This window comes from Trachurus japonicus, chromosome 1 (genome assembly GCF_045865225.1).
Source record: "Trachurus japonicus isolate A0001 chromosome 1, Traja_1.0".
Lineage (NCBI taxonomy): Eukaryota > Metazoa > Chordata > Actinopteri > Carangiformes > Carangidae > Trachurus > Trachurus japonicus.
In genome coordinates, this window is record NC_140907.1 from 39,668,996 (window position 1) to 39,695,683 (window position 26,688).

Here is a 26,688-nt window from a genome sequence, read left to right on the forward strand (position 1 = left end):
ATATTACCCGGAACCGTGATACTTTGTCTGGTATAGTACCGTGGTTACTCATTTTGGTATCGTGACAACTCTAGTTAGCTGTTAACCCACTAGCTATAGTTAGTGACAAAGTCTGGGTCCACCACCTGTTAGACATCAGTTTGACAGTTCTTGGCACAAAATATCAATAGTTCATGTGTCAAACACAAAATGACAAACATTTTTGTTTCACATGTTTTCACAGATGGAACAAAGTAATTTTGTGAGGATTATCTTTCTCTTTTGCCTCTCAGGACTTCCTCAGTGGTTTGTAAGGCGACTACATGACTGTAGGTCAGACTTGTAATGATTAAATGGATATATCATAATGTGAAAAGGAAGTTATTCATCTTCTTTTAACAGCTTGACTTCTGTCCTCTGATCACAGGCAATCATCACCCTCCTCTCTTGTCAGATGAGACCTGGTTTTTGATCAGATCGATTTTCTTTCAAACAATGTTCAGCAGCTGATGTGTTTTATCTTCAGCATTTATTCAGCATCAAGTGTACCATGTAAGTGAAACACCCACATTAAATCACTGAGGTTCTGGAGAATGACCATTTGTTAATTGGTTGTAGTTGCCTCTTTCTGCCACTAGATGGTAGTTAGAGACAAATGAGAGAAAATCATTAACACCAGCTTGTGAAGCACAGTTAGTACTAGGGTCAAGGTCAAGATCACAGTGGTGTCACAAGAAATCCATGTTCTGAAACACTTTCTTTTACTGATCTCTTCACTTGTTTAGTAGATTTGTTTTCACTCAGATTCTCCAGCTGTAAAGTCAACAGATCATTTATATTTCCACTTTGTTTATTCTTATAACAGATTGTTTGACTCTGTTGCTCTGTTAGAAGAGAGGAACTGATCAACCTGTAAACACACTCACCTCAGTCTCCTTCAGTTATGACCATGTGCTAAGAGCAATACGCTGAACAAGCAGCACAGGGCTTTGCTATTGAGTAGTGATAGAGTTAAAGGACAATTCCAGGCGAATTCAACTCAGGGGTGTATTTTCATATCATTTTAGGTCTAAAAGAATGAATCTGAAGATTTTCAGTTTAATCGCTCCTGTTTTGCGGTAGTTGCGTATGTCCGTGCATCGCCACGGCAGCAATGAATGGGAGTGGATGTAAGTTCCGCTGTTTAGGCTGTTTCCAGCCCTCAAAGCCGCATTTTTTTTCCACAGACAGCATCAGATGGCTACTCAAACATGCACCGAGAAGTTTATTTACTTCAACAAGCCGACATGTTTGTAAAACTAGATCTAATTCAAAGTCTCCCGGAGTCTCGCGCGAGACCCAGTTGCCGTGCTCGGTGTGTTCAGGAGCAGTGGGAAAAGCTACCGTTTGTGTCATGAACACAGGAATATCAACTCTTTACTTGCTTCAAGTAAAAAAAACTTCTCGGCGCATGTTTGAGTAGCCACCTGACGCTGTCTGTGGAAAAAAATGTACACTTCAAGCAAGTAAAGAGTTGATATTCCTGTGTTTATGACACAAGCGTTAGCTCCTACTGCGCCTGAATACACCAGCACTGCAACTTCGGGCTCGCGCGAGACTCCCGGAGACTTTGGATTAGATCGACTTTTACAAACATGTCGGCTTGCTTGAAGTAAATAAACTTCTCGGTGCATGTTTGAGTAGCCATCTGATGCTGTCTGTGGAAAAAAAATGCGGCTTTGAGGGCTGGAAACAGCCTAAACAGCGGAACTTACATCCACTCCCATTCATTGCTGCCGTGGCGATGCACGGACATACGCAACTACCGCAAAACAGGAGCGATTAAACTGAAAATCTTCAGATTCATTCTTTTAGACCTAAAATGATATGAAAATACACCCCTGAGTTGAATTCGCCTGGAATTGTCCTTTAAAAATAATAAGGATTAAAAAATATAGTGGTTATAGGTCATAGTTAGAGGTTATTATAGGTTGTTGGAAACATGCATTTTCTTAAACAGTTGACCCTGCTTCCACCAGATGGTAGTGAAAAGTCTTTTTGTTTTACATCTTTATTCTTGATACCATGTTTATTTTCTTCATTTATTACTTCTTCATGTTTTTTCCCCCATTATTCATTATTTTAATGTGCACTGTTGAATCTGTGACATTCAGTGTGTTTATAATGATTAAACAGTTGTATAAAATAGCTATATAACAAAATGTAACATCATTACCTATTGGTATCACTGTTATTAAAGCAGAAGTAAGTGATATATTTGTGTTAATATAAGTCTTAAATAGTTATATCTTCCGACAGCAATCACTTACATAGAGTGTTTGGACTGAAACACGGGTCTGTCAGTCACTCTGCTCTGCTCTGCTCTGAGCCGAAGAGAAAACATTTATCGTATCCTACAGTTTTTATCCAATGAGGAGAGAGAACGGCATGCAGGGCTGTGTGTGCAGCCAAGGAACGCCGTGAATGTGGCGACGTAGGGATGAGGACTGTTATGGTGCGTTCAAGGAAACTCGTATTTTTCCGACCGTGAAGTGGTACCAGTTCGATCTGGTACGAGTTCACGGGTCAGAAGTTACGAGTGGCCGTTATAGTGACTTTCACCGGTAAAACAGGTCGGAAAAACACGAGTGGGTTGCCTGAAACGCTACAAAGTCGTAAGTTGTGACTTGAAGCTGTAATTTACGATTTCAAAAGCCTGCCTGGAACGCAGCATTAGCGAAAACGACCGGACCACTTACTTCTGCTTTAAGTGTTCACTATAAAAATCAACAGTGCATTTACCTGTATTCCTCACCTCCTCCAGGTCAAGACAGAACATACACCGATCCATCCATGCACTGGGTTTAGACCCCTACTGGTTTCATCTTAACCGGTGAAACATCCCATTCATCAGGGCTGAATGTTCCTGTTCCCATGACTACGTTACAGTAAGTCAATGTTGGCTACACAGCCGATAACACAACGCATAAACTTAGCTTTTGTTGAAAATGACACAGATAAAGACTTCTTAAAACATTTTTGAGCCTTTGTTGCATTTCTGAACCTCAACATTGCAGTGGTGAGTGTTATTACACAGTGAGGATAGTGCTGTGTGAATGAACTGTATAAATGGAGCTGGTTCATCATCTGAAGGATTCAGTAACTGTAGAGTTTATCTACAAATGTCTGAACGTTCTGTTGAACATAACAAGAGAATATCTACCAAGGCTTAAAATAAAGAACAAGGCGATGATGTTTGTTCTTTCTGTTTCATTAACAGTAGTCTACCCTTTGTGATCACCTTTCACATGCAGAAGAAACCACGCGGAAGACTCGTATACATGCCAGCAACCGCAACCTGACCACAGAGTGAACAGCGGAAAAAATACAACAGAATTTCTCATGGCCAGATTTTTTCCACTCACATGGTTTGCATTATGATTGACAGGTCCACCGGCTTTCTGTTTGGACGTCTGTTCACTGGGATTTAATACAGCAACAACTTTGACGACTCCCCCTGCCTTGATCCAGTCTGGAGTGTGTTGCTGTGTAGCTCAGAATGAGGTGGGAACATGGACGGATGTAAAATGTGTGAAAGACAGTTCATTATAAAATCCATATGAAGCTGATCAGAAAGCAGAACAATGTTTTCCAGCCATAATGATTCTCACAATGCCAAACTCAGAACTCATTTAATTAGGGCCACGGGCCATTGCACCGGGCACTGGACCCTACAGCTATGAAATAGCTGCAGGGACCCCCCGCGAAGCCCGGGCACTACTGTTATTGTGTGGATTTTTTCCTACTTATTAGTGTGAATGCTGAAAGCATACACACACACACACACACACACACACACACTTTTCCTACAGTTGTCAGGTCAGACTGTTTTGTATGTACCTCTCTATCTTCCTGTTGTAGTTAATGGACTCGTTGCTGTTAATTTTGTTCTTTAGCTATTTAAACTGAAAATACACATTTCCCCATTTTGTTCATGTTGAACACATTGTTTTATACTTAACCTAAACTACTGAGGCTCTTCTCAACCATTTCACACAATTAAACCCGCTGTTTACATGTTCTACTACTCGGCTAATGCTCGATCTATATTCTTCAACAATGTTCTTCTGCTGTCAGTTTACAATGCATTTCAGTAGGCATTAACTTTTTTCTTAATTCAGGAATTTTTCAAACTTTTCGTGTCATTGTCATCTTCGACAATTCAAGTAATTTCCAGCCATTTCATACAAAGTCTCACATCTTCTACTTTTAAATATATTCTCAGCCATTGCTTCGGCTATGTTAGTGCTGGTTCATCAGTTTCCCTTCCTGTCAGGTTAGCTGCAGATTTCAACTATTTAACCATCACATTTAAACATGCAGGATTTCAATGTTTTCTTCTCCCTTTAGCATTTCTACTGCTTTTTACCTTTAAAAAGGCATTCATCTCATACTACAAGTTATATGTTTCAGCCTTTTCCCTCCTAGGGATGAATAAAGTATTCCTCTACTCTCTACTCTACTTTAGCATTAGTCTTTTCAACATTGCTTTAGCAGTTTGGTCAACTAATTTAGCATTGATTCAACAATTTCTTCAGCTCATTCAGCATTGCTTCAGCAATAGCGTTCAGCTGCTTTCGGCATTCAGACGCATTTTCTTCAGGAAATGCTATCTTTTTCTAGTTTTTTTTCATCTTCCGGACGATTTTCGATTCAAATTATATATCAAAACGTGCGTCTTGATCGGGATCGGTATGCTATTACTTTTCTCAACAGTTTACGAATTTTTTCGTGAAAAACTGCAAAATTTTGCATTGAAGTCAATGGGACGGACAAAAAAAAAAGAACAATCATTGGAGTTTAACAAACATCTACTGCTCAGGCAAACTTTCACCTAGAGACTTCATTTGAACTTTAAACAGTAGACACAAGTCTTGTGTATTGGCGTATGACTCCACGTTTTGATAGGTCATGTAGTTTTTGATCAATCCCTGATCAATGACCATGATCATTTTTGGAGAAATTATGAGATTATAATGGTTGTGTATTGCACGGAATGTTCGTGTCAGAGTGGGTGACATCATCGGTTAGAGTGGGAGTGGGAGGGCTTTGTTATTGAGTAGTGATAGAGTTAAAATATAATAACGATTAAAAAATATAGTGGTTATAGGTCATAGTTATAGGTTATTATAAAACGGAAAGGTGAAATCCCGCAATCTGATTGGTTGTTAACCGTGGTATATTGAGCATATACCACGGCTACTATTCTAAAACCTTATCACAGCATAGGCTATCACTCCGCGTCAGGCACGTATGACTGGTATGAATGGAAGTTGTTGTCATGTATCCATGACAACGGACTGTTGCAGTCCGTAGCCAAAGACAGCTGATGTTTTTACGATGTTAAAAAACGGACTAAAGTAGTTGACTTCACATGTTTAAGGTTAACTTTCACCTCCGGGGAGGGTTAACAACGGTAGAGTGGATTGAGCAGTGACATTAACCTGAAAAAAAGCGGAGGAAAAGACGAGATGCAGAGCTAATTTGGAGCTAACGTCTGGAGAGGTGGGACTATTTTTTTCACAGTGAGGCTATTTTATTGGATAATATGTATTTCTGGTTGAATAAAACTACATGAAATTGATTGCGTATCCCTCTTTTATATTGCCTTTATTCGTAACCGTTTTATAAAAGCAATATATCATGACAGGCCGTGGTATATGCTCATTATACCACGGCTAAGGGGCGTTGTTCGGCCCGACGCGAAGCGGACAACCCAATTCGCCTGGAATTGTCCTTTAAAAATAATAAGGATTAAAAAATATAGTGGTTATAGGTCATAGTTAGAGGTTATTATAGGTTGTTGGAAACATGCATTTTCTTAAACAGTTGTAGTTTGACCCTGCTTCCACCAGATGGTAGTGAAAAGTCTTTTTGTTTTAGTACATCTTTATTCTTGACACCATGTATATTTTCTTCATTTATTACTTTTCATGTTTTTTTCCCCCATTATTCATTATTTTAATGTGCACTGTTGAATCTGTGACATTCAGTGTGTTTATAATGATTAAACAGTTGTATAAAATAGCTATATAACAAAATGTAACTCATTACCTATTGGTATCACTGTTATTAAGTGTTCACTATAACAATAAACAGTGCATTACTGTGTACAACCTCCCTGTATTCTCCCCCTACCTCCTCCAGGTCAAGACAGAACATACACCGATCCATCCATGCATTGGGTTTAGACCCCTACTGGTTTCATCTTAACTGGTGAAACATCCCATTCATCAGGGCTGAATGTTCCTGTTCCCATGACTACGTTACAGTAAGTCAATGTTGGCTACACAGCCGATAACACAACACATAAACTTAGCTTTTGTTGAAAATGACACAGATAAAGACTTCTTAAAACTAGGGCTGGGACTTTAACGCATTAATTACGATTAATTAATTACATAAAAATTAACGCATTTTAATCGCGCTTATTAAAAAAAAAATCAATTTTTTTTTTTTTTTTTCCTCACGTGTGTCTACGTGCGGTGCGCCCGCACGCGAGAGAGGCGGCAGTTTGAGAGGCTGACTGGCAGAGATGAGAGCTGGTGAAACGCTAGCATGGTTATTTAAAACACCATCTCTGATCTCTGCCTGCACATAGAGATACACAGACACGGGCGCACGCTAAATGCGCTATATAGCGCTAATTGCTCAGCTGCAGCGCTATATCTATGACCTGTCACTGTCACAGGTGCAGCTCATCTCATTATGATAGGACTTCACCCTCAGAGCTGTCTGTCTTCAGACTGTCCTGACCTGTCCCTGAACATCACACAGGGACAACATGGAGCTGCCTGTGTGATTGGTTACTGAGTTTTATTAATGTTTACATCAGGCTGAGTTCAACAAATCAGTTTATGCTTCTGTGATTTAAGTAGCCTAGTTAAATACTACAGTAATCATCATAGTGTATTGGAAGGAAAGACCATTTAATCTGTATCAAATATCGATTAATGAATTAATCGATAATTTGCATCCCTAGTCTGTTGGTCTTGGTTAAGTACCACCTTGAATGCTTAAGCTTATGTATTCAGTCATTCATGGTATACTAAAATCCATGTGAAAAAAAAAATGCTTCTCACTGTTCTCAGGTCAAATATTTATATGCGATTAAAATGCGATTAATTGCGATTAATTAATTACAAAGCCTCTAATTAATTCGATTAATTTTTTTAATCGAGTCACAGCCCTACTTAAAACATTTTTGAGCCTTTGTTGCATTTCTAAACCTCAACATTGCAGTGGTGAGTGTTATTACACAGTGAGGATAGTGCTGTTTGAATGAACTGTATAAATGGAGCTGGTTCATCATCTGAAGGATTCAGTAACTGTAGAGTTTATCTACAAATGTCTGAACGTTCTGTTTAACAGAACAAGAGAATATCTACCAAGGCTTAAAATAAAGAACAAGGCGATGATGTTTGTTCTTTCTGTTTCATTAACAGTAGTCTACCCTTTGTGATCACCTTTCACATGCAGAAGAAACCACGCGGAAGACTCGTATACATGCCAGCAACCGCAACCTGACCACAGAGTGAACAGCGGAAAAAATACAACAGAATTTCTCATGGTCAGATTTTTTCCACTCACACGGTTTGCATTATGATTGACAGGTCCACCGGCTTTCTGTTTGGACGTCTGTTCACTGGGATTTAATACAGCAACAACTTTGACGACTCCCCCTGCCTTGACCCAGTCTGGAGTGTGTTGCTGTGTAGCTCAGAATGAGGTGGGAACATGGACGGATGTAAAATGTGTGAAAGACAGTTCATTATAAAATCCATATGAAGCTGCTCAGAAAGCAGAACAATGTTTTCCAGCCATAATGATTCTCACAATGCCAAACTCAGAACTCATTTAATTAGGGCCATGGGCACGAGATTATAATGGTTGTGTATTGCACGGAATGTTCGTGTCAGAGTGGGTGACATCATCGGTTAGAGTGGGAGAAAGCTCAGAAAAACTCCAGATTTTTTCTCTTTCCACACTCGGCCCGGCCACAACTTACACTCTACACACATATTTTTTTCAGAAAATTTTAGACAAACTTGTTCTGTCTCTCACCATGTGCTCAAAATATCAGAGAGACTTACAGAATTTACAGAATCAAAAAAAACGTCTGTCTCTGCTCCTCATTGACTCCAATACAAAGATTTTCTGAGAGAAGCAGAACGGACCGATGTTTTAAAACTGCCAGCGTCTCCAAAATATTTACTGTAGAAACACCAAATCGTACCAAATTTTTCAGGAAGTCCTTACAGCAACGTTTCTGTCTATCTCAGCCTGGGGGGCCCCTATCGTCATTGGCAACCACCTCAAGTTGCCATGGTAATGTCTGATTCTCAGGCCAGAGCTCATTAAGGTTCATAAACAATCCACCTGGCGCTCGTTTAAATGCTTGTAAACATACACACACAGCTAAATCACTAGCTATTTCATAGCTGTTGGGACCAGTGCCCGGTGCAATGGCCCGTGGCCCTAATTATTGTTCCTACTTAACTGACACCTCAGAGTACGTGTAAAACTTTCCGTTGTTTACTGAGAGCTACCATTTCCGGGCCTGTGGTCAGTGCTAGCCTATATGTTAAGGAAGTCTTTGTTCTGATTCTCATTCCCCTGAGGACAGACGGTAAAACAATGTCCTTTTACTCTGTGAATGGATTTTGATGAAACTAATATATAAACCAATTTATATCTTGATAGATTATATTGTTTCTGATCATTTCATAGTCTCTGTTGAGAGGAGCAGCTATGAATTTAACAGCGGCAGCGAGTGGACTTTTCATTTTCCTTCTCTCTGTACCAGGTAATTTATTTCCACATACAATGTAACACTGTTATTCAGAGCAGGTGAGATTAGATGTAAATGTAAATTTAGAATCAGTTCAGTTTTGTTGCAGGTTTACAAACTGATGCAACTTAACAATATTAAAAAGAGCTGTGATGGGGTATTTTGACCAAAGCATGTCACAGACATGTATTTAAGACATCTGGTAACTATTTCAATTTGTGGAAAGGGGACATAATATGTCTCCTTTAAAGCTGCATTAAGATTCACAGGTCCAGTGGTTTTATGTTTGGACTTGTCTATGTATGTTTGAATATTCAGCGCTGTGCAGTGTTGAACAACACAAACTGAAATACAACTGAGGGAAAATAACACTCTTGAACTCCTGAAACCCCTAAATTTACTTACGTTGCAGGTTTACAAACTGCTGCAGCTTGACAATATTAAAATGTGACTGTGGTTTGTGCTGCGCTCTGTGTTACAGTGATACAGGGTCAGAATGACTGGACAGTGACCTGTGCTCCAACTCAGATCTGTGCTGTAGTAGGATCAACAGTGGACATAAGCTGCACCTACAGATACCCAGACTGGAGAACTGATGATGATACTACAGTTGGAGAAAGACTGTGGTTCACTAAATCCAGTGGTAATGAACCTGTGGATCTGAGAGCAGACTCAGAGTACTCAGGTCGTGTTCAGTATCTCTGTGGTGACAACGACTGCACTCTGAGAATCACAGACCTGAGAGAGAGCGACTCAGCTGTTTACAAGTTCAGCTTCACAACAAACAAACCAGGAGAGAAATACACTGGTGAAGCTGGAGTCACTTTGTCTGTCACAGGTAAGGATTTTATTTTAGTATGTTTCTCAGGGCCGGCCCGTGGCATAGGCCGTATAGGCAAATGCTAAGGGCGCCGTCCATCCAGGGGGCGCCAGCGCCACAAATGGGAAAGAAAAAAAAGTGTAACTTTCACAATTTTTATAACTAGTTGGTACTATTATTTCTTAATACAAAAAATAATCCCATGTTAATTTAAATGCAAAGCAATACCTATTAAAAAGTAATAATATAATATCATTACTTACTAAATCGCCCCCCCCCCTCTCTCTCCCCCACATGGTACTGCCCTCCGCTCTCCCCGCAGTCATACACACAGCAGAGGTAGGCCTACCTGTCTGCAGTGGGAATGCTTTCAAGCCGTTTTCTTGTTAGAAACGCCACATTTTTAATTAGATGTGTGGATACTTGGTTGCATTAATCCTCAAAGTCGGCGCAAATGCCGGCTCGTTTGCGCGACCGTCTCGATATGTTTTTGTTTATATTTCGGTCATTTTACGCCGCCCTTGACGACCTGTTAATCAAAAGAACAGCTGTGAAGCGCTTCGAACCCGCAGAATCGTTAGGAGAGAGAGAGAGAAGCAGTGAGGAGGATGACGGTGCTTCAGAGGCTGAAAGTTTTGACTCATTTGATGAGGAAGATATTGAAAAAAGAAGAGAGTTGAGACTTCAGCCTGCTTAGACAGCAGGGCCACAGCTCCAGCTCTGTATACAGACCACTGAGCTCTCAAACCATTTTTTTTAACCTCTCAAACAGCACCACAGTGACAACACATGGAGGGTACATTATATAGGTTAAATATTGTACATTTTGTGTTTTTTGTCTGTTTAGTTGATATTTTGTTTGGAGAAAAAAAGCTAATTTCTCTTTTAGGGCTACACACATCTCATGAAGTTTGAAATGTAATGTTAAGTCAATATTTAGCTTCTTTTATTTTACATTTGAGACATTTGGTGAAAATAGAATGACAGATAAAATTTATGCTCACAAAGCAATTTAACAAAATTTAATTTTAACTTGTTTTCCACACTTACAGTATCTATTAGCCTTTATTCAGACAGTATATTCCACTGCTTTTGTGAAGCGAAGACGTATACCCATTTCAAGCATCACAACAGGTTATTCTCATGACTGCAGAGAGACTCGTTTTTTTCATGTCTTCACCCAGGATTTACTCAATGAAATTTTACTGATTGTTGTGCAAGTTGTGTATCTCGGGGTCAGAGGGGACATACAGATACACTGCTACGTTATCATTATAATCATTATTGATCATTGTTGGGGGGGGGGGCGCCTTGGCGTAATCTCGCCTAGGGCACCAAAATGGCTAGAGCCGGGCCTGATGTTTCTGTTCCAGATGTTCAGATCAACAGAAACAGCTGTGTTAATGAAAGATGAAGACGATCTGAGTTTAGAGCTCCACTTAATAATGACTGAATGGGCTTCAGGTTGAACTCTGGATCACATGATGATGACTGGTTAAATATGAGGAGATGATGGTAACTCCCCTCTAGACTCACATATGGACAGTGACGGCTGGTATCAATGGGCTAGTGGGGCTAAGCCCTCCCTGCATTACACAACAAAAGATGAGGAAAAAATATTATATATAGCCTATATTATATTCTCTAAATAACATACAAAAGATTGTTCTAAGTCTTAGTAAAATCGGAACTGGCAACAATATTAAATAGTTTCAAGAAAAACACAGGATATCTCTAAATGGGCTAATTTTAATCAGCCCCAGCTCACCGAGTCTGCTCTCATTCATTTTCCGACTGTGGATGATTGACAGGAGCCATGTCCCGCCCTCGCCATTGACCGACTGTTGGGGCTAATTTCATTCAGCCCACAGGCCGAGCGGTTCTGACCAATCAGCAGCGGGCTAACGCAGGGTCAGTGATTGACAGGCGTCATGTCCCGCCCCCTTGGTTTACTTGTCATTGGGGCTAATTTCATTTAGCCCAACACCGCTGTTTTCAGACCAATGACAGGAACCGGAGGAAAAGTTGTGTTGTTGTGGGAGGGAGAAGACAGAAACAGCGGCGCTAGGCGCTAGCATCACAGGTAGCATTACTTTACTGCTCTAAACTGTCTTTGCTAACATGAACGAAGTGGAGAATCTAGTTTAAACTCACCGGGAGCACCAGACTTAATGACATGGCGATAACAGACCAGAAAGGCCGTCGATATGAGCTGCATATATCGTCTTTTTTATTTATTTATTTATGTGTGTGTGTGTGCGTGCGTGCATGCGTGCGTGAGAGAGAGAGAGAGAGAGACTGTGTGTGTATGTGTGAGATAACCAGGTGAAGATTTTTTTTTTTTTTGGACTAGACCCTTACTTAATGCAGTGTGTAGGCCTAGTTAGTTGCTATACTTTTGTGAGATGGGATAACCCTAACTTTTAGCTGTGTTAACCATTTAATGGGTATAATTTATTTATTAGCCCACCCAACTAATTTGACCACCAGCCGCCACTGCATATGGACATTACTGTGTGATCAGATATTCACATTTAGGTCACATGATGACTGCCTTCCATGTATTCACACTAAATACAAAATACATTTCCTTTTGTTCTTTTGAATTCCAGGTCTACAGGTGACCACCTCAACATTGTACCAGAACTGGGCAGAGCTGAAGTGTCACAGCAGTTGTCGTCTACCTGATCATTCTTCCTTCACTTGGTACAAGAATGGACAGAAAACAACTTCATTGTCAGTCTATTTTAATGATGTCAACAGTTATTCCTGTGCTCTGAAAGGACATGAGGACTTCCCTTCTCCTCCAGTCTGTGAGTTTACTTCAGTCTTCCACTTACACGGGGTTTTTTCTAGCCAAAATTTGGGCTGAGGCGGCCGGGGGGTGGGGGGTGGGGGGGTGGAAGTGCGTGTCAATCCCCCCTCACTTTATCTCCGCGTACCTGTCTCTTCTCCACAGCTGTCCTTTCAAAATAAAGGCTGAGGAAAAAAAAAAAAAACGACTCCTGAGCCTGTACTGTGAAGGAGGCTCAACATAGCCAGGCTTTTTGGTTCATGGTTCCAGCTCAACAAAACCTCAAGAGAGTATGAGCGATACAAAAAAGCAGTGCTGCTGCAATATAGAGAGGAGGCTGCTAAAACTATACATTACGCTACTTTTAAATATGAAGCTTTATCCATTAAACTAAATAAACTAGAGCAACAACAACTCTCATTTTTAAATTGTATTTTATTGTTTTCATATATTTCACTGATCGCAATTATGGAATGTGAGTATGTGTTTTATTGAAAGCGAGGCTGGTGTGCGTGTGAAAATAGGTTACAGTGGTTTTTTTAGGTGCTGTAGCTACAAGCAAATCTCATATTGTCTCTGTACAAAGACAACAAAGACCTTTTTAAATGTGAAAACAGCAGAAACCTATAAGATTTGCGTTTGGGCAACACTGACATATAACAGGCGATCGAAATTAATGTATTCATGGCCAATTATTAACTTTACCGATTATCCATTGATTATCTGTCCTGCTGCGAGCGGACAACTTCTTTCAGCAGTGACTGTATATAAAAGTGAAATATATAGGCTATATAGTCTAATATATAATGAGCCCCGGACGCTCGGCTCAACAGCTGAGCAGCGTATTCCCTCAGCTGAACATCTGTAGGCGGAGACGCTCAGAGAGAAAGTCAACAGCCGCCTCAAAATTTAATGCAGAAAAAACCCTGACATATCGCCACCTGGTGGTAAATTTAACCTACTGCACATGACTGCATATCTATAATATGGAGGACTCATTTTTCTGTTTCTATATTAACACCATATTATTGTATTGAACTCTGCTGTAATTCAGCAAGACAACTGTCTTTAAAATGTAGTTGCTACTCTGGTTTAATAAAACATTTAATCTTTCAGGTGTCTTTGGTAAATCCTGCAACGGAGTGATTTACACAGACAGAAGAATCTGTGCCTCCAAAGGATCATCAGTGGAGATTTCTTGTACCTACAACAGTTATTATAATGTTGAATCAAAGTTCTGGTTCAGTCCTGAACGTAGTCATCGTTGGCAGAATCCCTCAGAGCCTGAGGATCTTAGTGAAGACTCTGAATATTCAGGTCGTGTTCAGGTTGTTGAAACAGAGGGAGGACGCTCCACTCTGAGAATCACTGACCTGAGAGAGACAGATTCAGCTCAGTATCACTTCACATTCAAAACTAAATGGTCTGAATGGAGGAGCAGTTTACCTGGTACAACTCTGACTGTCACAGGTAAGAACACAAACTGACAAACACAGAAGCATCTTTAAAACCTTTGTGTATCACATTTTAATAAAGCACCATAAAGGGCTGTATAGTTGGATGTGAAAACGGCCTTTGTCAGTTACAAGGGTTATATTTATCAAGATCTGCAGTTAAAAAAAAAAAAGAAGATCTGCAGTTAAACAGGTAGATTACAACAGAGAGAAACAATATAAGAAGGTGCATCATCAGAACAAAGAATTTATATCTGATCACCACATTCACTTTTTATTCTATTTTATGTTTATCACTAAAGGCCCTTCCACACCACGGACGTAACGAATAATGACACGAAATTGTGAAATATTCGGTGGCGAATATTTCGGATCAAAACCATTCACACCGGCGGCGACACGAATATGCGACAGATGCGACAATTATATTCCAAAGTTTTGTTTGCGATGGGTGGTTCTTCGCCTCCACGTCATGTCTTCCATCTGTTAATGCAGAAGTAAGCGGAATATTTATGTTAATATAAGTCTTAAGTAGTTCTACAGATGTAGCCACCTAGAAGTTCCCCCTGGTCCCTGGTGGGACCTCCGCGGGACCGTGATGGGTCCGTGGCGGGTCCGTGACGGGCTCCCGCTTGGCCCGTGGCGATAATTTAATCCCCCGCGATGACGTAGCGAACACAGCCACGACTGTTAACGCCCCTCTGCAGCCCGTGTGAAAATCAACTGCAGTGTCTCATTTGTCCACGCGGAGGAGCAGTGATTTTGACCCGAGTTAATCTGTCAATCACTTTTCCTCCTCCTTTCTTTTTTCCCTCAGATGAATTGCTATAATTGCCTCCAAAACAGGCGATCTATAAGTAGCTTCAAAGATACATAAACACCGACAGAGCACAGATAATTCTGTCTACAGAATTTGCATTCTTTTTTTTTCTTTTTTTTTTAACTTTTTATTTATCTACATGAACATAGAACATGAGATCATCATGGATGGTACAGTTAAAATCAAAATATTCAATTACACATACATACATACATACGCATACATCATAGTCAAATGTCACACTATTCAAGGTGCATATTCAATCCATTTTTCCCAGCGTTCCATACAGTTCTCCAACTGAAGTCTTAAAACAAAAGTAAGTCTCTCCATACAGTAAATTTCGTGAATGATCCCGTGCCACTGGATCAGTGTTGGAGGATCTAGTTGCAACCACTTTCTGGTTATGGCTTTCCTACCACTGGCCAGAAGAATCTTCAACAAGTACCTGTCCTTATGCAAGACTGTTTTTGGAATTTTACCGAGATATAAAATAACAAAAGAAAAATCTAAATCCACCCCTATTATTTTATTTATCTCGGTTGACACCTCCTTCCAAAATAACTGGATTTTCGGACAGGCCCAAAAAACATGAACATGGTTAGCCATAGGGGTTCCACATTGTCTCCAACAAAAGCCTCGACTCTGTGTGCCTGTTCGTATTGCTGTTAATTTAGGAGTTATGAAAAATCTCACTACATTCTTCCAGCCGAACTCTCTTAAAGATCTCGAATTTGCAGTGGTCGCTTGTGTCTCACATATTTCTATCCAGGTCTCTTCTGATATTTGTGTTTCTGACTCCTTCTCCCATTTTTGTTTAATGGATAACGTAGAGTGATTCTTAGAAGCTTGTATACTTCCGTATATTCTTGAGACCAACTTTTTATTATCTTTCTTTTTATATGCCTCATGAAATATAGAAATTAAATTGTATTCCTTCTCCTCCTTGATTTGTAATTTTTTATTATAGTAGTCTCTGACTTGCAGGTATCTATGAAAGTCCTGCTTCTCCAGTCCAAATGTGGCTGAAATTGACTCATAACTCTGAAATTTACTGTTTGAGATGAGGGAACAAAAGGACGTGATCCCTCTCCTAACCCACTGTTTAAAGCCCCCGTCCAATCTAGCAGGTTCAAATTCTGGATCATATGCTATCCAATTCAAGACTCTAACCTGTTTCTCTATTTGTAACTTCCTCAAGACCTTAAACCATAGTTTCAGAGTGAATACAGTCAATTGATTCAAATTGTTATAATATTTTTCTGCTTGGTTTTTGTTTCCTATTATAGACTGTATTGGAATTTTTAACTGTGTAGTTTCCAAGCATTTCCATTTAGATTCATAATTTGGAGAGCACCAGGATACCAAGGGTTTCAACTGTGCAGCATAATAATAATCCTGTAAACATGGTAAAGCTCTCCCTCCCTTCTCTTTTTTTAGCTGCAGAGTCTTGAACTGAACCCTGGGTCTTCTACTGTTCCAAATGAACCTTGAGATCCAGGCATTCCCACTCGTCAAATTGTTTTTGGGGTACCTCTAGAGGCAGAGACTGTAAGAGATAAAGAAGCCGTGGCAACACGTTCATTTTAATAATTTCTATTCTATTACTCATATCCAGTGGGAGGAGGGTCCATCTAGAAATATCAGATTTGATCTCTTTATTAATGGGGCCGTAGTTATTTTCAAAAAGTTTTGACATATCTTTAGTAAGGTTTATTCCTAAATATTTTATTTTGGACGAGTCCCATTTAAAATTGTATTTCCCTTTAATATCTGGGTGGGGAATATAGTTAAATGTAAGGGTTTGGGTTTTTTGGATATTAAGCTTATACCCAGAGTATAAATTATATTTTTTTAGCAGGGACATCAATTTAGGGATGCTTGAGTCTGGACTTGTAATAAAAAGCAGAACATCATCCGCAAACATACAAATCTTATGTTCTTCTCCTCTAATCATAGTCCCCTTTATCCCGGAGTCCTCTCTAATTGCTTGAGCGAGGGGCTCAATAAATAATGCGAATAGGGTCGGACTCAGGGGACAGCCTTGGCGTGTCCCTCTTTCCAAATGAATAGTTTGCGACAGGTGTCCATTCACCCTGATCCTGGCCGTTGGAGAAAAGTATAGCGCTCTAATACATTTAATAAAACCATCTTTGAAGCCAAATCTTGCAAGTACCCTGTATAAATATTCCCAACCCACCGAGTCAAATGCCTTTTCAGCATCTAGGCTGACCAACATTGCACTGATATTTTCTGATGTAATATGACTCACCACCTGTAGTGTTCTCCTTAAATTATCCTGTGTCTGTCTGTTTAATACAAAGCCTGTTTGGTCCAAATCAACCAGCTCAGGGACAATGGACTCCAGTCTCCTAGATAGGATTGAAGCAAACAGTTTATAGTCTACATTTAAGACTGATATTGGTCTGTATGAGCTGCATTCATTTTTATCTTTTCCTTCTTTCAGGATGATAGAGATAACTGCTTCCTTCCATGATTGGGGGGCTTCTCCTGTTCTCAGTGTATGGTTGAAACAATTAAGCAGAACAGGTGTTATCTGTTGTTTAAATGTTTTATACCACTCAGACAGATAGCCGTCCGAACCTGGAGCCTTATTAGCTTTCAATCTCGAAATGGCTTTGTTCAGTTCTTCTGCTGTTATCTCAGCCATAATTTCTTTATTTTGTTGTTCTCCTATAGATGGTAAATCTAGTGAACTTAGAAAAGTATCTATTGTTGTAATATCTACCATGGCCGGTTGGTTATATAGTTCTTTATAATATAGTACGAAAGCATGTTGAATGTCCTCTGATTCACTGCAAACCTTTTGTGTCTTGGGGTTTCTAATCTTATAAATCATATTTTTCCCACGTTGTTTTCGAATCCTCCAGGAAAGTAATTTCATTGCCCTATGCCCTGTCTCATAATACTTTTGTTTGGTAAATTTAAGTTGTTTTTCAATTTCCTCATCATATATGCCATTTATATCCTGTTTAATTTTGTTTATTTTAATTAATATTTGTGGATCTCTTTGTTCCATGTGTCTAGTTTCTAATGACTTCATTTCCGCTTGTAGTTCCACAAGTCTTCTCTGTTTTTCCTTTTTACGAAAAGCTGTGAGGGCAATAATTTTGCCTCGAACAACTGCCTTTGCTGCGTCCCATAGAGTATTTGGAGACACCTCCCCATTATCATTATTTTGTAAATATGTTTCAAATTCCTGTTCAATCTGTTTCTGCACTGTTTTGTCATTTAAAATGCTCGTATTGAGTCTCCAAAGTGTATTTTTCCGTTGCTTAGTTAGGTGCAGGGTTAGATACACCCCTGAGTGATCAGATACATCTCTAATCCCTATTTTACAATCCCTGACTCTGTGCCAGTCTGATTTATACATAAACAAATAATCAATTTGTGAATATACAGAGTGACATGGGGAATAATATGTGAATTGTTTTTCTCCTGGATGAGACTCTCTCCACACGTCAATCAGACCCAGCTCTGTAAGCATCCTCTGGACTAGAATGGCATTAGGACTTTTCTTTTGGCGCTGATTAGATGTATCTAATTTTGGTTGCAGTTGGACATTAAGATCACCACCACAAATTAGAATTCCTTGTGTTTCCAAAACTATCAATTCAAATAATTTTTTGAAAAACATTTTTTTGCTCCCTGGGGGGGCATACACATTAAGTAGAGTTACTTCTTCATTGTCTAATTTACCCTTTACTAAAACAAATCTCCCTTCCTTGTCTTTCACTTCTGAAATAAATTCAAAATTTACTGCATTAGGGATCAGTATAGCCACTCCCCTCCTACGGGCTGATTTATGAGATGAGTAATAGGTATTTTGAAATCCCAGTTTTTTAAATTTTTCATGTTCTAAAGAGGACAGATGAGTCTCTTGCCAAAAAACTACCTGCAGCTTTTCTCGTTTCATTTTAGCTATAATTTTACTCCTTTTGATCGGGTTATGCAGCCCATTGACATTTAGTGTGACTATCTTATATTCCTGATGTTGCATATACTCTTTTCAACCTGTGTACAACTGTGTAACATTACCCATGATATCCCGAACAAGAACAGTGAACCAAAAAACAGAAAAACAAGAACCAAAGACTTCCAAGTCCGAAGTTCAAATGAAACCTCAAATTGAGAGGAAATCCTCGTGTCCGTCGAGGGCCTCTCATCAGTATCAGAAGAGATACTGTGCACCGGTGACATTCTTTCTGAGTCAGTTTCTCCAAAACCGGTATAAGGTTCCATCTTGTCAAGTGCAGTAAATAATAATATGTATTCTCTTTGTAAATTGGCAGAGAGTTGAGAAACACAAGAATTATCTTCTCAGGTAAAAGGATGTAATGAAAACTTTTAGCAAAGAAAAATCTAATTCCTTAGTAGATTGAAAATTAAATTGTAAAAGCATTTTCTTTTGGGTATAAAAATTCAAAATAAGTGAGTTTGGGTAATTTCTTAAGGTCTCCTCATGTAAGTAAATAAAATTTAAAGGCTCAGAAGCCCAAATGTTGTCATCTTAGGTATACTATAGTTCAAATTTAGGTAGATTTAAGTAGGAACGGCAAACTGTAGTATTTAACTCTTAAATATAAGGTTCAGCTTAAACAAATCTGGGTAATTATAGTATTACCTCACCTGGTAAACTGACTAATGAGAAGTCATCCACTTTACACGGGGGCTAATAACACTTTTGTTTTGAAGCCCAGTGTAATTAAAAATAAAAAAAAATAATAAAAAATAATAATAAAGGGGGTGGGGGTGGGGGGTCCAAACGAGGAGGTTGGACCCGGATCATCACAGGATGATATTTCAATTAACAGTCACTGGGCTCAACTTCTGTACAGGCACATGGCTCCAGTCACTCACCCCGCAATGTGTGAATATGTTTACCCTCAGGTGTTTTCACTGGCCAGCAGCAGTTGCTCCAGGTGGAACACGCTGAAAGCTCCGTAGTCTCTCTTTTATCCGCCCTTGGTCCACTACCTGTCTGCGGCGATCTGCACCTGCCCTCTCCCACGTCGCCCATCTCCGCTGCTTCAGCGCTGTAGAGTCAGGCTCCTTGACGTTCTCCATAGGGAATCCTCTCTTCTTCAGGTCTTTAGCCGCCTCTGCTGCGCTCTCGTAGATCTGTGTGCCGCTGTCGAAAAACACCTTCAACTTGGCTGGATGTGGCGTTTGGAAGCGGATCCCTTTGGCTTTAAGCTCTCTCAGTATCCCCACATATGCCTTTCTTTTCTTCAATATTTCGGGGGGGTAATCTTGATCAAAATAGATCCTTTTCCCCTCGTAACGAACATCTTTCTTTCTCCACGCCGTACGCAGTACCTGTTCTTTCACTCTGAACTCGAGGAAGCAAATCACCAGTGATCTCGGCGGTGCGTCTGGGGGAGGCTTTGGGGCGAGCGCCCGGTGGCAGCGCTGTATTCCGAGGTCCATGTCCGCGGCCGGCGGGCCGACTTCTGATTTTATTAGCTTCGTTATAAACTCCGACACATTGGACCCCTCTGATTCCTCCGGTACTCCGTAAATACGGAGATTGTTGCGGCGCGAGCGTGCTTCTAGCTCGGTTAGCTTAGCCTGCAGGGCCTCTTGGTTCTCTAGCGCCTGGGTGAGAGCCTCCTTCGCTGCCGTGTCCCAGTCTTCAATGTCGGATATGCGCTGTTCGGCCTCGCCCACTCTTGCTATGGTAGCTTGTAGCTCACCTGTAGCTTCTTCGAGTTTTCGGTTGATTTCTCCTCTAAACTCGTTCAACTCCTTCTTCATGTCGCTACGAAAGGAAAGTCGAAATTCACTCATTTCACTTTTAACATCAGCCCTGAGCGCACGAATCTCGTTGTAGATGGCCTGCATGACGGGGTTAGCTTCTTCCTCGTCAGCGCCGCCATTGTTCTCATAGCTTTCCTCGTCGCTGTAGTATTTTTCTTCGACAGTCTCTCCTCTATCACGTCTTGAGCCCTGTTTACTTTTAGTCTTTTTTTGCTTATCCCCTTCCATGTTAACTTTCTGTGCAATTTTTAAAATCTAATGTTCTTCAAAGGGGATAAATATCCAACCGGTTGGGAGCGGGGTGTTTAGGCTGCCATTCGCTTCAGCGTCACCACCGGAAGTCTACAGAATTTGCATTCTAGTAAATGTTTGCCTTGTGGTGGTTTTAATGTTAACACTGAAGCATACGGTGCGCAAATAAACCCTAACCAATAAATAAACAACATGCCAACGTGTCCGTGAATATACACGCATGAGACTGTATGTGTAAAATGAAAGTGTGGTCCTAAGTGACCGCCCTTATATTCAAACAAGAGGAAAGAGAAATAATTATGAGGTTCATAAATTAAAACCACACAATTGTGCGTCGTGCGCCCTCGCCATGGCACAGCTGAGACTTAACATAGGCTACTGGATGTTTTTTGTTTGTTTGTGTGAAACCTGTAAGCCCCTCTTTAAGTTTTTGCCAGTCGGCAACCATGAAATCTGCTGTGCATGTCTGGCTTGCTCATTCACTCCCGCAAATAAATAAATAAATTTCTAGTGACCACAGCGCGTCACGTCTCAGAACCACAGGCTACATTTGTGTATTTATTAGGGCTGTGCAAGTTGCGTTATGGCAACTCAATAAACTATTTACGCCGACATTTATTTTATTGCGCATTAATGTTGCTCACATGCTTTTATTTTGTAAAAGTCTGTTGCTGGCTGCTGCGGTGTAGGGGTCAGAGTCGCCGGACACCGTAAACATGCGCTGTTCACCTCTGTAAAATTCTCAATAAAATTTCAGGAATGAGTGTATTTTTCACCACAGAATACTAATATCCCTCCCCCTGCGCTATGCTGACCTGACGCGTCTAGAGTGGCACTGACGCACCTGTCTTAATATGGAACTCAACATGAGAGCGAAGGTACGCTCTGCTCTTATTTCCATCTCACCGCACACACGTCGACCTGTGTCTTGTGAAGACGTACAGCGTGATAGAGAGAGAGAGAGAGAGAGAGAGAGAGAGAGACCATACAGTACGCTATACAGTGCGCACTGCACACCAGCTGATCCGCCGGTCCACTGAGTGAAATAAGAAAGTTAGTCAGATAATCAGGGCCGTTGCTAGGAATTCTGGGGCCCCTGAAAGAATACTAAAGTGGGCCCCTGACTTTTCCACTTTTTTTCTTAGACTACGTATGTATGATCATTTTTTATTTAGCCTACTTTGTTTTGATGCTAATGCAGCATTACTATGAGTATTAGTCAGGGTCTTATGCAGAATAATTCAGTTAGACTAGGTGCAGCAGGTGTCTTCAACTTTGTGAAGTTGTGATATCAAATCGGAATGGGGTTTATAGGGGGATTGACAGTATAGGCTAGTGCTATAACTAGTAAATTATAGTGAAAAATCAATACATTTAATTTAATTAATAAATTTAATCCAGAGGAAGTACAGAGTTAAATGAAATTCCAGCACTGACTCCATATGGTCAGACCATCTGCAATCCTGTTTGACTTGTGTGTGTGCGTGCGTGTGTGTGTGTGTGTGACAGTTGAGGGTCCTGTCGCTATGCCTCCTATTGATCATGCGCCCTGGCTACTTGGCAAAGGGGATGTCCCTTTGGCCGAATGGTTAGCTCACATGACTGTTACCCGAGAGTCTGGGGTTCGAAGCCCGCCCTGGATCCTCTTCACCTTGCCACATGTGCCTTTCCTAACCTCTGCCATGAAGCACTGTTGCAAAATTACAACATTTTTTGTAAGATAGATAATAATGTAAGATAATCATGAAAATAAAAATGTTTAAAGCAGGACCTTCTAAGGAAATACCTGCTCATTTTCTAATCAATTCATAGTCAAAGCGGTGGGGGATGCTTGGAGATGGTAATGCTCTGGAGCAGGTGTGAATGTTCAGGGGTTTGGAGTGTGTTGTTGCTCAGGAGAGAGTCTGGTCCAGCTAGCCTTCTAACATAACCCTCCCCGGTCCTCCTTCAAAGTTGAACAGCCAGCTCCATTGCAGGCTCTGTGCGATTTGTGTGACAATGGGTGACCAATAGGTGGCCCATTAGGGCAAACAAAAGATTGAGCAATGATAATGCTAATTCCCTGGTCGAAGGCATGCACTGAATACCTGTAACTGCAAACATCTTAAAAAGGCTTTCATCACTCCCTTAGTTTTTTCCTATTTAAATGTAGATTCACAGTAAATAAATTGTGATAAAAAAATTGACAGTAGGTATTATTAGCTACAACAATTTATTTCCAGATAAAACAGTGGCCAGCGCATCTCCAGTAGCTAGGTCTGTTATAATTTCACTTCTTAAATCAAACATGTACTCGTGGTTCTATGAATTATGTGAATTTCCACTCACCACCAGCGGCGGCACTTTAAATGCCGCCTCTGGCGATATGTACTGTTCTGTGAGAGAAGCGCCATCTCCTGGTCATGTCATGTATTTCATTGAATGGGTTGCAGTAAAAACTAGTCACACCCAGGAAAAGGAGGGGGTCACTCCAGCTGCTGGGACTTTGCTGGAGCTCTGCTGGAACTCTCATGGGAACAGCATGGGAACAGCATGGCAGCAGCATGGCAGGGGAATTTCTATGTGGCTCCCACTGTATCTTCCGACGGCAATCACTTCTATAGAGTGTTTGGTCTGAAACACGGGTCTGTCAGTCACTCTGCTCTGCTGTAAGCCGAGCAGAGACTGTGGCGGGCCCGAGACTGTGCCGCCACATTTGTTATGGGAAACAGCTGTCATGGTGTTCTGACGTACCTCCTTTTCACGCTACATGATTGGTTGATGCGTTTATTCGCCGGGCGAAAGCTCAGAAAAATCGACCTCGCTGCGAAAAAAAAATTATGTTGCATTTTCGCAGCGACACATTCGCGGTCGGTGTGAAAGGACCCCTGATGAAAACTGGGGTTCGAAAAAAAATATCGACGCGCAAATGATTTGCACGAAAAATACGTCTCCGGTGTGAAAGGGCCTTAACACTGTGGGTTCTTCCTCCTGTCTCCAGCTCTGGAGCTGCAGGTGACCAGAACAATAACAGTCCATCAGTCTTATACTGAGGCAGAGCTGAAGTGTCTCAGCAGCTGCAGTCCAGCTGGTCGTCTTTCCTACGTCTGGATCAGGAACGGAGAGAAAATCATGGAGGAGGGAAGTTCTTATACAGACAGGTTTTCTCCTGGAGACATGATCTCTTGTGCTTTAAAGGGACATGAGAATCATGACTCTCTCCCAGTGTGTGAGTTTTCTCTTCTATTTAAGAAACAAAACACTTTAATCCAACACAACATGGCTGCTCAGGAAACACATGTTGATGTTTTCTCCTGCAGATTTTCTGAAGGTGCCGTCAGTGTCAGTGAATCCTCCAGGTGAAATCATGGAGGGCAGCTCAGTGACTCTGACCTGTAGCAGTGACACTGACTCAGCAACTAATTACACCTGGTACAAGGAGGATGAAGACTCACCAAAAGCTTCAGGACAGATCTTCACCATCACTGACATCAGACCTGAACACAGTGGGAATTATTCCTGTGAAGCCCAGAACACAATAGGACGTCAGAAGTCCACCTTAAATCTGACTGTTGTTGTTCCAGGTGAGTTACACACAGACTGTGTCAGAAATCATAACACTCTGTCTGGGTTGTAGCTGTAGACATCTTTGCAAATGTTTATAAAACCAAGTTATTACTGGGTAATGTTCTGTTAGAGTATCGTTCATTTTGTTTATTTTCATGTGTTCTCTTTTTTCTAGCAGCGTGGAAGTTAACAGCTGTTACAACAGTCTCTGTCGTGGCCCTAGTGATCCTACTCTTCTCTGTCTTCCTCTGGATCATGTGAGTAGTTCTGTTTCCCCAAATATTAGTTCACAAACTCATTTAAAATCAGTTAATGTCATTCAGTAAGCTTTAACTTTTTATGAATTAATTCTTCTGACCAGAAAAAAGAGGAGGTCTGAGCAGAGGTCTGAGGCTGGAGAGAGACCAGACGACAGGGAACAGGTGAGAAAGATGAACTGATCCACTCCAGTGCATGTTGATGTTTTGGCGGCACCGTGGTGTGGTGGTTAGCTCACTTGCGTAAATTCTGGGTTCAAAAAGTCACAAATTTTGCAACTTGACCCGACTCTGGTCTTGTGATGCAAGTACAAAGTCTAGTTTTTCTACCACAGACACAGTGACGACACAGTCCACCACAGGTTTCAACCTAGTTCTGCAAAGTGAAGTTATAATGTCAGTGTCGTTTGTGAATTTGTGATATACCATCACTCAACGTTTCACATTTCCACAGAGAAATGATCAAAATACATATTCTGGTTCAGAAAGTTAATGGTAAAAGTGTGTTAAATGAATAGTTACTTTGATTTGTCCACTATCTACAGATAGAACCATCTGAGGAGCAGGATGATCTTCATTATGCCAGTGTCCACTTTTCCAGAGATCACTCCAGTATCAGATCGGCTCAGGCCAGAAGACACAACAAGACGAAGGAGGAAGAAGACGTGGTTGTGTACGATGCTGTGGCATTTAACCAGTGTGCCAGTCCAGTCCAGAGGTGAGCAGCTCCTCACACATGAACATCAGTATCAATCATTCTGTTGAAACGTTTTTTTTCCTCCATATTTTATGATCTCTTTTGGATGTTCCCATCTCTGACAGTAACAGCAGAATATATTTTTCTTCATGATCTCCTGATGTAATTTATGTTCCTCTCAGAACCAGAGGTCAGGAAGCTTCAGAGGATCCAGCTGCTCTGTACAGCTCAGTCAACAAACCTTTCAGAAAACACTGACTCTTTAGTCGACGTGGTAAATGTTTTTTCTATTTTTATTCCTCTGGAAGAAAGTCATTGTCCCATTCAACACAAAACAATGTGAATTTTGCCTTTTAATTGCTACATAGTTGATGAATTACTGCATAAAAAGTGACTGTGTCATTGTCTGACATGTTTCTGGTCAGCTGAGCTCCTCCTTCTGTCTCCATGCAGCTGCTCCAACAGACCCACAGGAGCTGTAAGAGAGAAGAGACGTAATCCCTCACCACTTCCTGTCTGTGGACTCAGATAATTATGAACTGAGCCAGAGGTACCGCTACCAGAAACTGAGACCTGTGTCTCTGTGCTGGGTCACAACTTTGTCCACCACCAACAAGTTTCTTTTTTGTACATAGTTTTAGACACCACCTCTCAGATTTTTCCCTGTTAAAAGGGTTTTCCATGGAGTTTTTCCTCAGTCGATGTGAGGGTCTAAGGACAGAGGATGTTGTTACGATGCCATGTAAAGCCCTTTTAGACAAACTGTTTGTAAAAACGGGCTATACAAATAAAATGGCCTTGCCTTACCTGTTCATCCTGTTTTTGGTGAACAATAGACTTAACGCTGTATTTTAGATTTGAAACAAACATATGTCATCTATGCATTTTTTCTTATCTCACCTGAGTGTCACTATGTTTGGTGGAGGTGTGAACACTGGCCTGAATAATATTTTCTCTTTCTGTCACTAGATGGTAGTAAAGAGACAAATGACAGCAAATCATTTACAACAGCTCTGTAAAACACAGTTAGGGCCAAAGTTCAAGATCAGTGAAGTCACAAGTAATCCTTGTTCTGTATATACAACATTTTATTTTACTGGTCTTTTTTTCACTTGATTAGTAGATTATCCAGCTGTAAAGTCACCACTGATCAATTATGTTTCTACTTTGTTTATTCTTACAACAGATTGTTTGGCTCTGTTTCTCTGTTAGAAGAGAGGAGATGATCAACATGTAAATATACTCACCTCAGTCTCCTTCAGTCATGACCATGTGATAAGAGCAATAAGATGAACAAGCAACACAGTGCTTTGCTAGAAAATTATAATTAGAATATAATACAGATTAAAAATATAGTAGTTGTAGGTTACTATAGGTTGTTGGAAATATGCATTTTCTGATAGAGCTGTATTTTGAGCCTGCTTCCACCAGATTGTAGTAAAAAGCAGTGTTTTTCAGATT

At 40.6% G+C, this 26,688-nt stretch overlaps 2 protein-coding genes and 1 long non-coding RNA gene across 3 annotated transcripts in view; all 3 read left to right on the top strand.

Annotated features, from left to right (window-relative positions):
- LOC146992588 (B-cell receptor CD22-like) overlaps window positions 1-26,688 on the top strand; it is a 199,764-nt gene that overhangs the window by 92,796 nt on the left and 80,280 nt on the right. The gene's annotated exons all lie outside the window — the stretch shown is intronic.
- Window positions 8,763-25,835, top strand: LOC146992594 (B-cell receptor CD22-like). Its single transcript, XM_085788048.1, has 10 exons — window positions 8,763-8,824; window positions 9,291-9,647; window positions 10,334-10,351; window positions 12,242-12,442; window positions 24,027-24,290; window positions 24,449-24,530; window positions 24,635-24,695; window positions 25,076-25,248; window positions 25,416-25,501; window positions 25,681-25,835. Exons 1-9 carry the CDS (start codon window positions 8,770-8,772, stop codon window positions 25,483-25,485), a joined length of 1,281 nt encoding a protein of 426 aa, XP_085644174.1. The 5' UTR covers window positions 8,763-8,769; the 3' UTR covers window positions 25,486-25,501; window positions 25,681-25,835.
- LOC146992595 (uncharacterized) lies at window positions 19,476-20,313 on the top strand. The gene is made up of 2 exons (XR_015036644.1): window positions 19,476-20,036; window positions 20,100-20,313. It is a non-coding gene; the product is annotated as an uncharacterized LOC146992595 (long non-coding RNA).